Source organism: Anopheles marshallii, chromosome 3 (assembly GCF_943734725.1).
Source record: "Anopheles marshallii chromosome 3, idAnoMarsDA_429_01, whole genome shotgun sequence".
NCBI classification, from domain to species: Eukaryota; Metazoa; Arthropoda; class Insecta; order Diptera; family Culicidae; genus Anopheles; species Anopheles marshallii.
In genome coordinates, this window is record NC_071327.1 from 31,798,889 (window position 1) to 31,816,382 (window position 17,494).

Below are 17,494 nucleotides of genomic sequence, written 5' to 3' on the forward strand. Positions count from 1 at the left end.
GGATCGACAGGAAATGCTGGAAGTAATCAGTACAGCACTAGTCCTATCATTCAAAAGCCATATCAAACTTGTCGAATTGGATTTATTTTTTGGGTAGTAAAGCTAATCGGCGTGTTCGTGCTATTTGTCACCCGCTCGAGATGGTATGCTCTGCTAGCTAGGAACGTTTGTTTTGAGTTTTATGCTTTTATGGATGATAAGACGAGTTAGAGTTACGTGTCGAAGCCTTTCGAGAGATACCGAATGCTCGTTGTTGTTTCTGCTTATTTTTGTTATTTTGAAAGTGATTTTAAAATGTTTGCATTAACCTCGTCACAACCACGTGTTTGTAAACGTGTTCCGCAACGGAAGCAACTCATTTCAAACAAGGCTGGGTTCAAGTTTTTTATTTATTCTGTTGCAAAAAAAAACCCTCAACAAAACAAACATTTGTAAATCACATCTACTACCGACAGCAGTAGTACTTGTCTCTGGCAAGGAAACAAATCCAATGAAGCTCCTCTCTTTTTCCTTCCATGCGTGCGTGCACAAAAGGTGTGTCTGGACCACTTTCAGCCAAACGATGTAAGTGGTACCTTCCCGTACTGGGGCTGAAAATTAAATGAAATATGAAAAACGAGCACCTCGATGCCGACCGCCGATCACCGGCGTGTGTGGAGCGGTCGTGTTATCTTCTCCGTACCGGCGTCGGTTGGACTTTGTGTCGATGCGTTCCCGTACAGCGGGTAATTATCACTGCCCTGGCGTACCGTAATTAGTGACAGTGCGGACAATGCGGGACCTGTGGCAGTGGAACTGTGAAAAATCCGATTACTTCTAGCTCCGGGGACCAAGCGGTTGTATGGGTGGGGTTTTGTATGTGTTGGTGGCGTGGACGTGTGTGTGGCAAAGGGGGAAATGAAAAGACACTGCTGCCAAGCCAGTCTGGACCACCGATACCATACATGGGAAATGTTACTTCATGTGCCGCATTTCTTTTTTGCCGACTGGAAGCCTTTCGTTTGTGGTTATAATGTACAGACAATGGGCACTGGCTAGAAAAAGGTTCCCCCGCAGGCAGCCTCGTACGATGTGGTACCGGTGATGGTTGATTGTGATTTTTAAACAACAATTTTTAGTTAATTATCTAGCAAGGATGTTGAGAAGGATGAGATATTTATAGTATATTTGTGACACTTCAAGAGGATATATGTTAGAAAATCATATTCATTCGCTTGGCATTTCGTTTAATAATATTTTTTGGAGTTTTTTTTTACTGAGAACACTATTTATACACAACCGACCGACCAAAAAACCAAAAAAAAAACCAAAAAATGTATAACTAGTTTAAAATTCTGGAAAATTAATTTTAATAAATAAAATAAAATAAATAAATTATATTTTATAAAATTATGTTAATTAAAAATTAATTATAATTAATTTGGTATTTGGTAAAAAATATGTCCATAAATAGCTTGGCTACTCCTTAGAACTAACATCAAACGTTTAAAGAACATTATTCCATCTTCAAAAGTAAATTACAATCCCAACTATGCTGGTAATAATGACGTTCAATCATGTTTGTTTAAATAGATGTCTAAATATAAGTAAAAATCAAAGTGTTTCTGTTGTTATAATTACTTTAAAGCTCGCACCACGCTAAATGGCACCGTTTTGCAATGAATGCAATGCGATTATTCTTACCTATAATCGATCGCTATCACAAATCTCGTACCGGTCTAAGTCCCATCCGCCTCTGAAACAACGACCACAGGGGAAAAAACCATCTCTCCATCTTTCGCCAACGTGGACACGATGGTCTTGACCGTTGGTGTCGGTTGTTGTGTGTGTGTGTGTTTTTTTTTGTTATTCGCTTCTTCGCTTCCTTTCTCCCATGTGGAACAGCTCGGTTAAGCCGTGGTGAAAATAAGCTAGCGTGACGTTTAGCACCACACACGCATACACGCGAAGGGAAGCATACACCAGGCAGCGAACCCCCGTGGAAAGCGTACCGGGTGAAGAACTGGATCCGTTCGGCTAAGCCGGTTCTGCTGCCCGGTTGGACTTGACCGAGTGGACTTGGGATTGGAAGAAAATGATCAACGTCATCACCGCGATGATTGCGATCTGGGGAGCTGTTTTCGGTTGGCCGTACGCTCTTTTCTACTTTTTACGGGCCATCACGGTATGCCAGCATGAGACGGTGCTTTTATGCGCTCTAGGTATTATCTTTCGTTAGTTAAGCTACCAAAACTCGATCTATTCTTCGCTGTAACAATTTATGGAGACCATTTTGGGACGATGTTTAGCAATAAGATGGCGCGTTTTTAATGGATTTTTAACTATTTTTTGGCAAGAAAAAGTGTAAATGATTACAAAAAATCATTAAGAATAACAAAGCCTGCTTCCTCTATCGTACCAGCCGAAGTTTCACTGAACTCTGCAATACATGCAACCTCGCTGCGTAAACACACGGACACACATACACCAGCAAAGCGGACCAGCCCGGAGCCTCCTCGTGGCATAAATTCTCAGCTGCTCTGGCTACATAATTTCGCTAACTAACCATTGAAAGCTTCAACCAGCGCGTATCAGCGCGCATGTGTGTGTAGCATTCGGTTACCACATGGGTAGCACACGCGCATGAAAGATCACTGTTCGATCTCGAGTAGCGGTACTTGTAATCCGAAGACTGTACGTTATCACATTACGACGTCTTGCCCGTTGTGCTCAGGTTGTGTTTTTACCGTCGAATTCTTCGCGAGTTCGCATCCGCAAAACTGTCCGGCCGCCAGGGTGGAGCAGGGTAGTGCGGGGAGCAACAGAAATGAGGTCGAATCCTGCCCCGTGGATGGAGGGCAAGACCAGTCAGTTTTATGTAGGGCTGATGGGCTTTTTATTTTATATTGCTCGTAAGAACTCCACTCTCCGGGGAACAGGTTTGTTGTTTTTGTGATTTTATTTACCCCGGTTACAAATGAGATGTCATGCGAGCTAAATAGCCATTTTGTGCCTTTGGAAGGTTAGTTGCGATCTTCAGGACGAGTGGTTGAATTTGATTCGGCTTTGTGCGATAATAATCTCACGGTTTTGGTATGTGGGAGAAAATGTTGCCAGGAACGTCTCTGTAGAACAGTTTATTCAAGTAATGTGGCTTTCATTTCACTGATTTTTTTAAATTTAATTTGAAATTAAAGCTTTATTACTATTCAAAAAAAAAACAAGATTCTATAAATAAGTTAATGGTTTTTAATACTTTTACATTTGATTCGATGTTTTCTTGATTCTTTCGATTTAAGTACGCTGTTACTTATTGCTTATTTTAAAGGATTGTACATGTTTACTTTGAATTTATTTATTTATTTTTGATAATATTTTATTGTATTTAATTTTATTTTACTCATTTTTCGATAACTCCAGTCTGAAATTATGTTATTTTATTATAAGCCTATTATTAGCAATTAGTTACACAACAATTTTATTTAATAAAGCTTTTCTTCAAACAGTTTTTGAATGTCTAAAATGTTGAATTCTTTTTATTCGTTTTTTAATGTAGTACTCTTTAAATAGCTTAAGTAAACTACTTCTGGCAGGAAAAGCAAACTGCATAGACATCGCAAATGTTCGATTCGCTGTCACATTGTTATTTCTATCGTCTGCTCCATTGTAAACTTCGCTTCCGTTCCATTTTCCAACCATGAGCGGAAACAGTTCACATACATTTAAGCAGTTCACACTGTACGGAACAGAGAAAAACACATCTCTTCACCTGTTGCATCTTACGCGTACGCGTGCATCGTAAATCTTCCCAACTCTCGAACCTTTGTCGCATCTTTCCACAACAATGAAGGTTCGTCGCTTAGTAAACAAATCTTTCGTTCTCCGTACGGTGGAGCGTTCGGCCGTGTTGCTTTCTGATTCAGCATTTTTTTGTGGGATGAATTGAGCAAGCAGAGCACCCAAAACCCCAGCTGGGGGTCTCTGAGTGTGTTTCGTATTAAAATCGCTCACATGAAACTTCACTTTCGTACTGCTGCATCATCAATTCCTTCATCATTATGGCGCTGAAACAATCTCAGCTTCGTAGCCGTTCTCACTCCCTTTCTCTCTCTGGCGTTCCTCGCTGTATGCATCAACCGGAAATGAGCAGTGTTTCTGTGAGCTACGGAATGGCCGTGTGGCTCTTATTTTCCATTTTCCAGAACAATGTAATGAAAACCGCTTTTCCTCGATGTTCAATGTGGTTTAATGCTGTATTTTTCTTCTCTCTTTTCTATTAATTGCAGATTAAACCAGAAGTCAATGTGGCGTCAAAATGGTTATCGTTACACGGGTAAGTGTATTTGCCGTGCTGCAGGTGAAGGGATGTGTACATATTCGTGTTGTATCTACGGACGGTGCATTGTTAGCAAAAACCCTTACCAGGAGAGGAGCTCCTGGTTGAAACACAATGTTTTGAATACAGGTTGTCGCCGATATACAACGCCGATCAATATATTTATTCGATCGAAGGGAAAAGGGGCGTGTTTTTACAAGTGTAGCTCTATAAATTTACAAGCTCGGGTGCACAACAGACCGGTGGAAAGGAGCAACACATTGTCCATTTGTTTGTTCATTCGTTGGCCGATGGGAAATGCTTGCTGACGCTGGATAAATATTTGTGCCGCAGGCAAAGTTGTGCAAATGTTTATGAACTGATTTTAAGATGGTCCACATACAGACGGTTCAGGGAAAGCAAAAAATAACAGAAAATAAAACATTAAATTCAAAGTGTTTTTTGTCAAATCGTTAACTTTTTAACACGATCAAATGCAACAAACAAGGTACATAAACCAACAGCACAGTTAGATATCAGAATCTTAGACATTTTTCGAGTCTATCTTGTCTTGATAGATGGTTGGAATTTGTAGTGGAACTCATGAAAGCCATCCGTAACCATCGGTTCCCGAGCGCTAGAAATCTCACATGATTGATGAGGTATTTATGATAAAGAAATGCCATTTTGGAATGCATGTACAGATACCCAGATACGCGGTGGATAAGGAATGTAGTGGAAAGATGTTCCTGGCATGTTGCTAGTCTGTCAGTGTAACAACAACCTTTCCTAGTTTGTTAACTACTTTTTAGTAATATTGTTTATATTTCTGAAAAATAATTTTTTAAAGTAAAAAGTTTAGTTGGTATTAAGTATAAAAGGAAATACCTTCATGTATGCCTTGCAAATAGCAAGTGATTATTTCAATTACCGCCATTCCATCTCTCGACCATTAACGAACGGCAGGTTATTAGGGTAGAATTTCATTAAAGAGTGGTTTCCTTTCCACCGGAACCAACTCAGCGGCATTGGTTAAACTATGGAACCGTATGGTTATGGATGCTCTCACCATAAATCATCTTCACTAACGTGCAAAAGGGCCTAAAATTCCGTTGCTTTTTTCGGGGTTGTTGTTGTATGAAAGCGAAATCAGCCATAACCTCATTCGCAGTGCGCTTGTGGATAGTCACAATCAAAAATCGATTAAGAACTCGGCTGTTGGTTCAGTGTTGTTGCTTCACCCCTGTTTTAGGGCAAACCTAGCGGTGCCGCACTTTCCATGCCATTGGGTTGTTTAGTTGTTGTGATATTTGTGCTGTGAGCAACTTAAAGTTTAGCATAAGCATTTAGCGTTTTGTTCATAAATAAAAAAAAAACATTTACTTTGTACTGAACTGGTTTACAAAAATATTTCCCTCACTGTATTTGTTATAGCACCGTGCGGTGACTTCTTAACCGATGTGCCAGTTTGGTTTTTCCCGTCGACTGTTTTCCTTCCTCCGTGCGCTATTTTGCTCAATATATCATGTTGGCCGTTTTTCAGTAGCTCTGTTTTTTTTGCTGCAACAGTCATAAATTAAACGCATGAGGAAACACTTCCACCGTGTATTGCCAGTTTGCGAACGAAGCACCTTCTTTTTTTTTTGGTCGGACTAAGACGGTACCAGTGTGTGACTCTTGTTGGAAGGTTGTACTTAGCAGACGGTTAACTCCACTTGGCACGGGTGCCTATCGCACGAAGATACACCCCTTTGCAGTGGAAGCCTCGGCACGTCGAGTGTTTTACCGATGGCACTCGGTGTGGTTACGCGGCTCCAGGGGCACTGGGAGTACGGGCGGAGGGACCTTCTATATTCATCATTAATTAACGGCAACGTGCTCACGTGAGCTCGACTTTTCCTCGATCGCGTCTCTCATCGCTCATGCGTTCGATCGCGTTGGCGTTTGCGTTTCCGTGCGTTTTCGGGCGGGGAGGCTTCAGTTTTCCCGAAGACGAAAAGAAATAACCACCAATGGTTGGAACGGTGCGAGCAGGAATCGAATTGAAAATTGCCACCACAAAACTCACCACGGCACTAGTGCCGGCAATTGGATTGTGCGAGGGCGTGTAGGAACCGCGAAAATAAAAGGGGTGGAAAATGCTTTGCGCGATTGTTTTGTTGAGGAAAGGAATTGCACACATGCGTACAGCCATTTTTTTCGCAGTGATTGGGGCTAGGAAATTGAGCGCATGCGGTTGTTGGATTGATTAGCGTATCCGGTTACTTAATACGATGGTGGAGACCTTTTTACGCTGCTGCAGAAAAATGGGGTTTCCTTTAACGTGCATCTTCTTTTAATGCATTTTCCTCATTTTTTAGACGGCCTTGAAACGGTGCCTTATGTAAGCTGCTTAATTTTAAATGCAAAATAATTTTATTTCGATATGTATTGGAATAAGATTGAGACGTTCAGGGCCTCATCTTTCGAATTTGGGTGATGCTCTATGTCATCAAAGTAACCATCAAGATTTATGATGTTTGCAGTTAGGTTCAAGCTGTCAGAAATAAGTTGCTCAGAGAAGAGTTTATACCGCATTCAGCACGTTCTTGCCAAGAAATAATTCTTATACTTCAACGATGCAACGTTTAAAGCACGCTCAAACGTCTACGAACTCGAAAAAGAAGTCAACCACCAGTCTGATGAAATCGAACTCAGCCGCCACTCCCGCCCAATGTCCAATGCCGGACTGTGATCAATCGCTGATGGCTTCGAACTTCCTGCAGCACTACCTGCGGGACCATTCGAACCTTATCTTCATCGCAATCGAAGATCGCGAAACGATGCTATTCCATTTCGAGGAAAGTGCCTTCCCTTTGAACACACCGTACTGTCTCGGTGTGTTGGCTTACGGTGGACGAGCCCCTTGCCGGTCGGAAAATCGTCCGGTGATGCGTGGTTACGCGGTGGAAAATCAATTCCTTCCCCAACGCCACAATTCGTTGAAATATCATCTGCCCGTGCTAGTGATGGGTTGCCGGACGTCACGTTTGGATGGGCAGGGACAGGGAGATCACGACGAGGAGAAAAATGTGTCCATAGTGTTCTGGTTGCTAACGATGGGCACAGGTCCCCAGTTGCTGGGCTATCTGTCCATCAGTGATTTGCTGTTGCGCCACCAACGCCGAACCATGGTGAAGTTGTGTGAATTGACGAACTCCAGCTCGGAATTCCCGGGGATCCTTTGTCCGGGGAAGGAATGGAACATGCTGCAGTTGAACCGAAGTGAAATTGATCTTCTTTCCCACGACGGTACCTCGTTGATAAAGTTAGAAGTGATGATTGACGGGCCACGTTAAGCAAATAAAAAGGGAATGCTTTTAGAAAATACCCCTGGAAGGCTTGAATATTACTTTCAATCACTATGAAGTCCAATGTCGACTATGTCGACTTTCGCTCGTCGTCAAGGTCGTGACGACGGATATGATTTATCAGTAAACAAAACACTTGAATTGTTCGGTGTATTAACTGTTTCCTCTTGTCTTTAGGGTGATTATATTTGGATCGAGCCCGTGTCCGGACGCGAGTTCGATGTAGCGATCGGGGCTCGTGTAATCTCAGCGGAAGGTCGCCGGATTCAGGTGCGAGACGACGACGGCAACGAACAATGGCTGACCCCGGAGCGACGCATCAAGGCGATGCATGCCTCCTCGGTGCAGGGCGTCGAGGATATGATTTCGTTGGGCGACCTGCACGAGGCTGGCATTCTGAGAAACCTGCTCATCCGATACAACGAAAATTTGATCTATGTGAGTATTGCATTATGTCTGGCTCCAACATGCGTCTCTAATATGCTACTCTTTCCCTCTTTTAGACGTACACCGGGTCCATTCTGGTCGCTGTCAATCCGTACCAGATACTGCCCATCTACACCGCCGATCAGATCAAGCTGTACAAGGAGCGCAAGATCGGTGAATTGCCACCGCACATATTCGCCATCGGTGACAACTCGTACGCACACATGCGCCGGTATGGGCAGGATCAGTGCATCGTCATTTCGGGTGAATCGGGCGCTGGAAAGACGGAGAGTACAAAGCTGATCCTGCAGTACCTGGCCGCGATCAGTGGCAAACACTCGTGGATAGAGCAACAGATTCTCGAGGCGAATCCGATCCTGGAAGCGTTCGGTAATGCGAAAACGGTACGCAACGACAACTCGTCCCGCTTCGGCAAGTACATAGACATCCACTTCAACAGCGCGGGTGTGATCGAGGGTGCTAAGATCGAGCAGTACCTGTTGGAAAAGTCGCGCATTGTGTCCCAAAATGCGGATGAACGGAACTACCACATATTCTACTGTTTGCTCGCCGGCCTATCGCCGGAGGAAAAGCGCCGGTTGGATCTTGGGCAGGCGGCCGATTATCGCTACCTAACCGGGGGCGGTTGTATACGGTGCGATGGGCGCAATGATGCGGCCGAGTTTGCCGACATCCGGTCGGCTATGAAGGTGCTATGCTTTTCCGATCACGAGATATGGGAAATCTTGAAGCTGCTCGCTGCACTGCTGCACACGGGCAACATCAAGTACAACGCGACCGTGATCGACAATCTGGACGCGACGGAAATTCCCGAGCACATCAACGTGGAACGGGTGGCGAACTTGCTCGAGGTGCCGCTGCAACCGTTCATCGATGCACTGACGCGCAAAACGCTGTTCGCGCACGGTGAAACGGTCGTCTCGACGCTATCCCGCGACCAGTCGATGGATGTGCGGGACGCATTCGTGAAAGGTATCTACGGGCGACTGTTTGTGCTGATCGTGAAGAAGATCAACCAGGCCATCTACAAACCGAAGTCATCGACGCGCAGTGCCATCGGTGTGTTGGATATCTTCGGCTTCGAAAACTTCGATCACAACAGTTTCGAGCAGTTTTGTATCAACTTTGCGAACGAAAACCTGCAGCAGTTCTTCGTGCAGCACATCTTCAAGCTTGAGCAGGAGGAGTACAATCACGAAAGTATCAACTGGCAGCACATCGAGTTTGTGGACAATCAGGATGCGCTCGATCTGATTGCTATAAAGCAACTCAACATTATGGCACTGATCGATGAGGAGAGCAAATTTCCCAAGGGTACGGATCAAACGATGCTGGCGAAGCTGCACAAGACGCACGGTACGCATCGGAATTACCTGAAGCCCAAGTCCGACATTAACACCAGCTTCGGGTTGAATCATTTCGCTGGCGTAGTGTTTTACGACACGCGCGGATTCCTGGAGAAGAATCGCGACACGTTCAGCGCCGATCTGCTGCAGTTAATTTCGAGCTCGACCAACAAATTCCTGCAGCTGGTGTTTGCCGAGGACATTGGGATGGGAGCGGAAACGCGCAAGCGTACACCGACACTTTCCACGCAGTTTAAGAAGAGCCTCGACTCGCTGATGAAAACACTCAGCCAGTGTCAGCCGTTCTTCATCCGGTGCATCAAACCGAACGAGCTGAAGAAGCCGATGATGTTCGATCGGGCGCTGTGCTGTCGGCAGCTGCGTTATTCCGGCATGATGGAAACGATCCGTATCCGGCGGGCTGGATACCCGATTCGACACAACTTCCGGGACTTTGTCGAGCGGTATCGGTTCCTGATCAATGGTATACCGCCTGCACATCGGACCGACTGTCGGATGGCTACGTCGAAGATTTGTGCAACGGTGCTTGGTCGGTCCGACTATCAGCTGGGACATACGAAGGTGTTCCTCAAGGACGCACACGACCTGTTCCTCGAGCAGGAACGAGACCGGGTGTTGACGCGCAAGATCCTCATCCTGCAGCGATCGATCCGTGGCTGGGTGTACAGGCGACGGTTCCTGCGCATGCGACAGGCCGCCATTACGATTCAGAAATACTGGAAGGGATACGCCCAACGGCAGCGCTACAAGAAGATGCGCATCGGGTACATGCGGTTGCAGGCATTGATACGATCGCGTGTCCTCAGCCACCGGTTCCGACATCTTCGGGGGCATATCGTGCGACTGCAGGCCCGCATCCGTGGGTATCTGGTGCGGCGCGAGTACGGACATAAGATGTGGGCGGTAATTAAGATCCAGTCACACGTGCGGCGAATGATTGCCATGAAGCGGTACCACAAGCTGAAGCTGGAGTATCGACGTCACCACGAGGCATTACGCTTGCGGCGCATGGAGGAGGAAGAGCTGAAACATCAGGGTAACAAGCGCGCGAAGGAAATCGCCGAACAGCACTACCGCGACCGGTTGAATGAGATCGAGCGGAAGGAGATGGAGATTGAGCTGGAAGAAAGACGGCGGGTGGAGGTGAAGAAGAACATCATCAACGATGCGGCCCGGAAGGCGGATGAGCCGGTTGACGATAGCAAGCTGGTGGAGGCGATGTTTGATTTCCTGCCCGACTCTAGCAGCGAAGCACCGACCCCGCACGGTGGCCGAGAAACGTCCGTGTTTAACGATCTGCCGGTGAATGCGGGTAGTCACGACGACATCATCGGGCCGATACACACCATCTCGGAGGACGAGGAAGATCTGTCCGAGTTCAAGTTCCAGAAGTTCGCTGCCACCTACTTCCAGGGCAACATAACGCACTACTACTCACGGAAACCGCTCAAACATCCGCTTCTGCCGCTGCACACGCAGGGCGATCAGCTGGCAGCGCAGGCACTGTGGATCACAATCTTGCGCTTTACCGGGGATCTGCCCGAGCCCCGCTACCACACGATGGATCGCGACAATACGTCCGTAATGTCGAAGGTGACGGCAACGCTCGGGCGTAACTTTATCCGCAGCAAGGAGTTCCAGGAGGCGCAGATGATGGGTCTTGACCCGGAAGCGTTCCTCAAGCAGAAACCTCGCTCCATTCGTCACAAGCTGGTATCGTTAACGCTCAAGCGTAAGAATAAGCTGGGTGAAGATGTGCGTCGTCGGCTGCAGGATGAGGAGTACACGGCCGATAGCTACCAATCATGGCTGGAGTCACGTCCAACTTCGAACCTGGAAAAGCTGCATTTCATCATCGGGCACGGCATATTGCGGGCGGAGTTGCGCGATGAGATTTACTGCCAGATCTGCAAACAGCTCACGAACAACCCGTCAAAGTCATCGCACGCCCGTGGCTGGATCTTGCTTTCGCTGTGTGTGGGCTGTTTTGCTCCGTCGGAAAAGTTCGTAAACTATCTACGGTCGTTCATTCGCGAGGGACCTCCCGGGTATGCGCCCTACTGTGAGGAACGGTTGAAGCGAACGTTTAACAATGGTACTCGTAATCAACCTCCGTCGTGGTTGGAGTTGCAGGCGACGAAGTCAAAGAAACCGATCATGCTACCGATCACGTTCATGGATGGCAATACGAAGACGTTACTAGCGGACTCGGCTACGACCGCACGGGAATTATGCAATCAGCTATCGGACAAAATCACGCTAAAGGATCAGTTTGGCTTCTCGCTATACATCGCACTGTTCGACAAGGTGTCGTCGCTGGGCAGTGGTGGAGACCACGTAATGGATGCCATTTCACAGTGCGAGCAGTACGCGAAGGAACAGGGCGCTCAGGAACGGAACGCACCGTGGCGGTTGTTCTTCCGCAAGGAAATATTCGCCCCCTGGCATAACCCGATCGAGGATCAGGTGGCAACGAACCTCATCTACCAGCAGGTGGTTAGGGGCGTTAAGTTCGGCGAATATCGGTGCGACAAGGAGGAAGATTTGGCGATGATTGCCGCCCAGCAGTACTATATCGAGTACAGCACGGACATGTCGATGGATCGGTTGTACACACTGCTGCCCAACTTCATACCCGACTACTGTCTGACCGGAATTGAGAAGGCGATCGATCGCTGGGCAGCGCTGGTACTGACGGCGTACAAGAAGAGTTACTATCTGAAGGAGAAGGCGGCTGCTCTGAAGGTGAAGGAGGACGTCGTGAGCTACGCGAAGTATAAATGGCCACTGCTGTTTTCACGCTTTTATGAAGCCTACAGGTAAGTTGTATTCTTCGATGAAGCTGTCGTGTCTTGGGGCTATTCATGAACGTGTTGTGTCGTTTTAGGAACTCTGGTCCAAATCTACCGAAGAACGACGTCATTATTGCAGTCAACTGGACAGGTGTCTATGTGGTTGACGATCAGGAACAGGTGCTGTTGGAGTTATCCTTCCCGGAGATAACGGCTGTATCGAGTCAAAAGACGAACAAGGTGTTTACGCAGACGTTCTCCCTGTCGACGGTACGCAACGAGGAGTTCACATTCCAGAGCCCAAACGCGGAAGATATACGGGATCTTGTGGTGTATTTCCTAGAGGGATTAAAGAAGCGGTACGTGATCTGATCCGTGTGAAATTGAACGGATGCTAAAACATTATTGCTTTATTCTTTCAACAAAAAACAGCTCAAAGTTTGTGATAGCACTGCAAGACTACAAGGCACCGGGAGAAGGAACTAGCTTCTTGTCGTTCCTGAAGGGTGATCTGATTATACTCGAGGACGAAAGCACCGGGGAGACGGTGTTGAATTCGGGATGGTGTATAGGTAAGTTAGATTAGTGCTGGATAAAGGCGTGTAGGACATCTTCTAACGATTGCCGCTTGTAGGTTGCTGTGAACGAACGCAAGAACGGGGAGACTTTCCAGCAGAAATCGTATACGTGTTGCCCACTCTCACCAAACCTCCACCGGACATACTCGCACTGTTTAGCGTTGAGGATGCCCACCACGGAAAGCGCCTTAACTCGGTTCACTCAAACGGTAGCACCGAGGGACGGGACCGACCGCACAATTTGGCCGAGTACTCGCTCGATCACTTCCGGCCACCACCGAAGCGGACCATGTCGAAAGCACTCAGCACACTCAGCTCCAAGGGTCGCGGTGGGGACGAACTGTGGCGCTACTCACGGGAACCACTGAAGCAACCACTGCTCAAGAAGCTGCTCGCCAAGGAGGAACTGGCGGAGGAGTCCTGCCTAGCGTTCATTGCCATCATGAAGTACATGGGAGATCTGCCATCGAAGCGGCCACGCATCGGCAACGAAATCACCGATCACATCTTCGACGGGCCGCTCAAGCACGAGATCCTGCGCGACGAGATCTACTGTCAGCTGATGAAGCAGCTGACGGACAACCGGAACCGGCTGTCGGAGGAGCGCGGCTGGGAGCTGATGTGGCTTTCGACCGGTTTGTTCGCGTGCAGTCAGCAGCTGCTGAAGGAGCTGACACTATTCCTGCGCACCCGGCGCCATCCGATATCGCAGGACTCGTTGCACCGGCTGCAGAAGACGATCCGCAACGGGCAGCGCAAGTACCCGCCGCACCAGGTGGAGGTCGAGGCGATCCAGCACAAGACGACACAGATCTTCCACAAGGTGTACTTCCCGGACGACACGGACGAAGCGTTCGAGGTGGATTCGTCGACGCGCGCCAAGGACTTCTGTCACAACATCTCGCAGCGGTTAAATCTGCGCTCCAGCGAGGGTTTCAGCCTGTTCGTGAAGATCGCCGACAAGGTAATCTCAGTGCCAGAGGGAGACTTCTTCTTCGACTTTGTGCGCCATCTGACGGACTGGATCAAGAAGGCACGGCCGACGCGGGACGGTTCGAACCCGCAGTTCACGTACCAGGTGTTCTTCATGAAGAAGCTCTGGACGAACACGGTACCCGGGAAGGACAAGAATGCCGACCTGATCTTCCACTACCATCAGGAGCTGCCGAAGCTGCTGCGCGGCTACCACAAATGCTCGAAGGAGGAAGCGATCAAGCTCGCTGCGCTCGTGTACCGTGTGCGGTTCGGTGAGAGTAAACAGGAGCTGCAGGCAATACCGTAAGTTTGGGTCATCAACCTCCCAGGGTTGGAAATTGAAGGTAATCGAGCGAGTGGTTCCATTTTAGGCAAATGCTTCGGGAGCTAATACCGTCCGACTTGATCAAGTTGCAGAACGTGAACGATTGGAAACGATCGATCGTGGCGGCGTACAATCAAGATGCCGGCATGTCGCCGGAGGATGCCAAAATTACATTCCTTAAGATCGTGTACAGGTGAGGAACTACAGCGAACTTTCATTGAAAGTTACACCACTAACGCTTTTGTTGCAATGTTTTGATTCAGATGGCCAACGTTTGGTTCGGCATTCTTCGAGGTGAAACAGACAACCGAACCCAATTATCCGGAAATGTTGCTGATCGCGATCAACAAGCACGGTGTTAGCTTAATTCATCCCACGTCCAAGGTAGGATTTGAAAGTCCAATCCTGTGTCTTTGGAATGTAGCAACTAATCACCATGAAATTACCATTCACGCAGGACATTCTGGTGACGCATCCGTTCACACGCATCTCGAACTGGTCATCCGGTAACACGTACTTCCACATGACGATCGGTAACTTGGTGCGCGGCTCGAAGCTGCTGTGCGAAACTTCCCTCGGCTACAAGATGGACGATCTGCTCACGTCCTACATTTCCCTCATGCTGACCAACATGAACAAGCAGCGCACGATTCGTGTGAAGTAAAACGGCTGGCACTCCCGGTTTTGTTGGATCATGCTCAGCAGTACCGCACTCAACGTTTGGAGGGTCGGATCAATTTTCCCTCTACTCAACCGAACAGTGTAAATAATGCTGATCGTGTACCAGTTCCGTCCATGGGAGAAGAAGCGAAGGTTAGCGATAGATGTTCTAGTGCGTTTCGTTACTCCAGCAGAGCCACGACAGCGTGTGCTCTAGAATTCGGAGAATTCAAACAACAGCATATAAGCAGTGTGTTGCAAATGGCCAAGCAAGTGCAACATGCGAACATTACATTAGCACAAATATTTATCACGCGATCGTTATAGGGTAAGACAATATTAACCCTCTGGCGGTTGATGAAGATGTGCCCGTGCTTTTTAAAACGCGGCAAACACACATTAGCAACCGTTGTCTAAAGGGAGATGTTTGTTGAATAATGCGCAAAAGGCTAGGAAACACTAAGAAGGAAGGAAGAGGGAAGGAAAAAAAAAAACACTGCTAGACATTAGTTTCTTACACTCTCGTAGTTAGATTGTTTTTATTGATTTGAAAACTCGAACCGGCCCCCGGGGGAAGGATGTGAATTCTAAATTTTAAATCAACACAATGGCATTTGGTAGATTTTAGCGTACAGGACCCGACCGCAAGGGCGCCACGGGCGGAATTGTGGTGTGAAGGATTGGCGCGGAGTTTGTTTGAGCGAGGGTTGGTGGGTTTATTTGTGTGTGAAGATGCACATCCTCATTAGGTAAGGAATTTCTTTCGCTTACACTTTACACCACTTCATTAATGGAACCGAAACAAAACAATTGGTAGGCATTAACGATAAGCAAGACAAGAACAAAAAAAAAAACAAGTGCTCCTTTTCTATATTTTATTGTTTTCTTTAGTTTCCTTTGCGACGGATAATATAAAAGAAAGTAAAAATACGTTACACGCTGGTTTATTATTGCTGGGTGGAGTTATTAAAATTGCGCTGCTATTAATAATATTATTAAAAAAAATGCGGTACTGTAATGAATATTATTTTCTTTTATTGTGACTGTACGTGTTTTTACGCACTGTGCGGATCGGTAGTCGCTACGATGGAGGGATAATTTTTGATTTGCAGCGAACGAACAAATCAAACAAAATGGTGGTTAGTAGTGTTTATGTTTACGATGGCGATCTAATGGCAGCCAGGAAAGGCACAGAATTGAAGATGGATGAAGCGAACATATGGAAACGGTGTTGTTGAAACGTTAGGAGCGTTATTAGTTACTTATTTCTGAGATCGAATTCTATGCAATAAATACAAACACAATTGAAAACTAAACCGTGTTTTGAGTGTACTGTGTTTTTTATTTACGTTTAATGTTATTCATGTTTTATGCCTGAAAAATAAAACTTAGTTGATGCAAAGACAAGTTACCTAACTCCAGTGGGAGTGCAAAATATCAGCTTGAGTGCTGCATCACAACTTCCGATTTTCGGATACTCTGAGCTTGATTTTGCTTCATTCACATATGAAGATCTAGATATTAACTTGCAGGGCGGATTGAAGGTACTCGTAGATGATATGTCTCACCCACCAGCTCATGTCAGAATGGTTTACAACCCTTTTTTGCTACAAAGAACTACCTAAGGTCAGTGGCGGATTTATTATCTAGGAGGCCCTGAGCGGAACGATAGTTGGGAGACCCTAATGAAAAAAAAGTATACCGTGGGGAGAGGGGGGATTTGGACATGATAAAATGTCGAGTTGAATCGTAACCCGCAGTCGAAAGAGCCCCCCACAACTGTCTCAATGGCGATAGGCTGTACCGGGGTGAGCGGTGTTTGTAAATAAAAAAAAAATGTTTATAAAAATAATTTAAAATCAAATTTAAACAGCTCAACAGCCAGGTTCTCTCTATCATGCGGACATGGTCAAAGCGCCACTTTTCGGGTCCTTTTCTGCCGTACTTCATACACTTTTCTCTACTAAACAGCATTTTTCGGGGACTCCACACGGCGAGACTCTAGGCGCCGCCGATTAGAACCATCACTGACGGGACTCCTTGTGAGCTCGGGAGCCCCCGCGGCTGCTCAGTCCACTTACCGTTAAACCCACCACTGCTTAAGGTTGAAGATGTTCCTGCTTTCTACGTATTCGTCCCTTATTCTTTCAACATCAGGGTAATCTTTTTCGGTGATCAGTGATCATTGATTGGTCATTTCATGTTTGATTTGCGTTCAATGCAATTTTATTTTCAATTGACGCAATGAAAATGGGTCTTTACCGCATTTAATAATTAATTTAAATGGAAGAATTTATTCATACTCTGTTCTGCAGTTGTAATACATGTATGCTTCATCCCATTGCTGACATTCCAGTTTTGCTTCCGCCAAAGTGAGCCTTCAAAAGCTCAAGAAGCTTTTTCTTGGAACATTTTAACACGCACGACTTGCGCTCAATCTCCTCCCACTTTTTATTTCGAGTGCGCGTGCTTGTTACCCCCACCCAACCGCAACACAGGAATGCGTTTCAAGAGTGTGTGTGTGGTTATTGTTTTATAGAACAATTCTGCTCTCCATTTTGCGTGCTGCTGAATCAACCGAAGTCAACGATGCTGAAGCGTACGTGATAAAACCTCATTTCTTCGTTTGATTTATGGCTCAAACTTGTGCATAATAAGTTTTCCCACGATTAACAATAATTAGGATGCAATGAAGACGCTCATTTA

The 17,494-nt window shown here is 46.5% G+C and overlaps 2 protein-coding genes across 2 annotated transcripts; both read left to right on the plus strand.

Moving 5' to 3' along the window:
• Positions 1-4,294: 4,294 nt before the first annotated feature.
• Positions 4,295-14,792, plus strand: LOC128712181 (myosin-VIIa). Its single transcript, XM_053807076.1, has 9 exons — positions 4,295-4,312; positions 7,822-8,082; positions 8,148-12,277; positions 12,346-12,609; positions 12,683-12,822; positions 12,885-14,106; positions 14,175-14,321; positions 14,392-14,512; positions 14,586-14,792. The coding sequence occupies exons 1-9, from the start codon at positions 4,295-4,297 to the stop codon at positions 14,790-14,792; spliced, it is 6,510 nt and encodes a 2,169-aa protein (XP_053663051.1).
• Positions 6,913-7,632, plus strand: LOC128712182 (uncharacterized). The gene has a single exon (XM_053807077.1). It carries the CDS (start codon positions 6,913-6,915, stop codon positions 7,630-7,632), a length of 720 nt encoding a protein of 239 aa, XP_053663052.1.
• Positions 14,793-17,494: the final 2,702 nt, after the last annotated feature.

What these genes read in the sequence shown, in the direction of transcription:
- LOC128712181 (XM_053807076.1), top strand. An exon ending in CGCTTTTATGAAGCCTACAG is followed by an intron (nt 12,278 to 12,345) that starts GTAAGTTGTATT and finishes GTGTCGTTTTAG; the next exon opens with GAACTCTGGTCCAAATCTAC. An exon ending in CAGGAGCTGCAGGCAATACC is followed by an intron (nt 14,107 to 14,174) that starts GTAAGTTTGGGT and finishes GTTCCATTTTAG; the next exon opens with GCAAATGCTTCGGGAGCTAA.
- LOC128712182 (XM_053807077.1), top strand. Translation starts at nt 6,913, where the DNA reads ATGCAACGTTTAAAGCACGCTCAAACGTCTACGAACTCGAAAAAGAAG.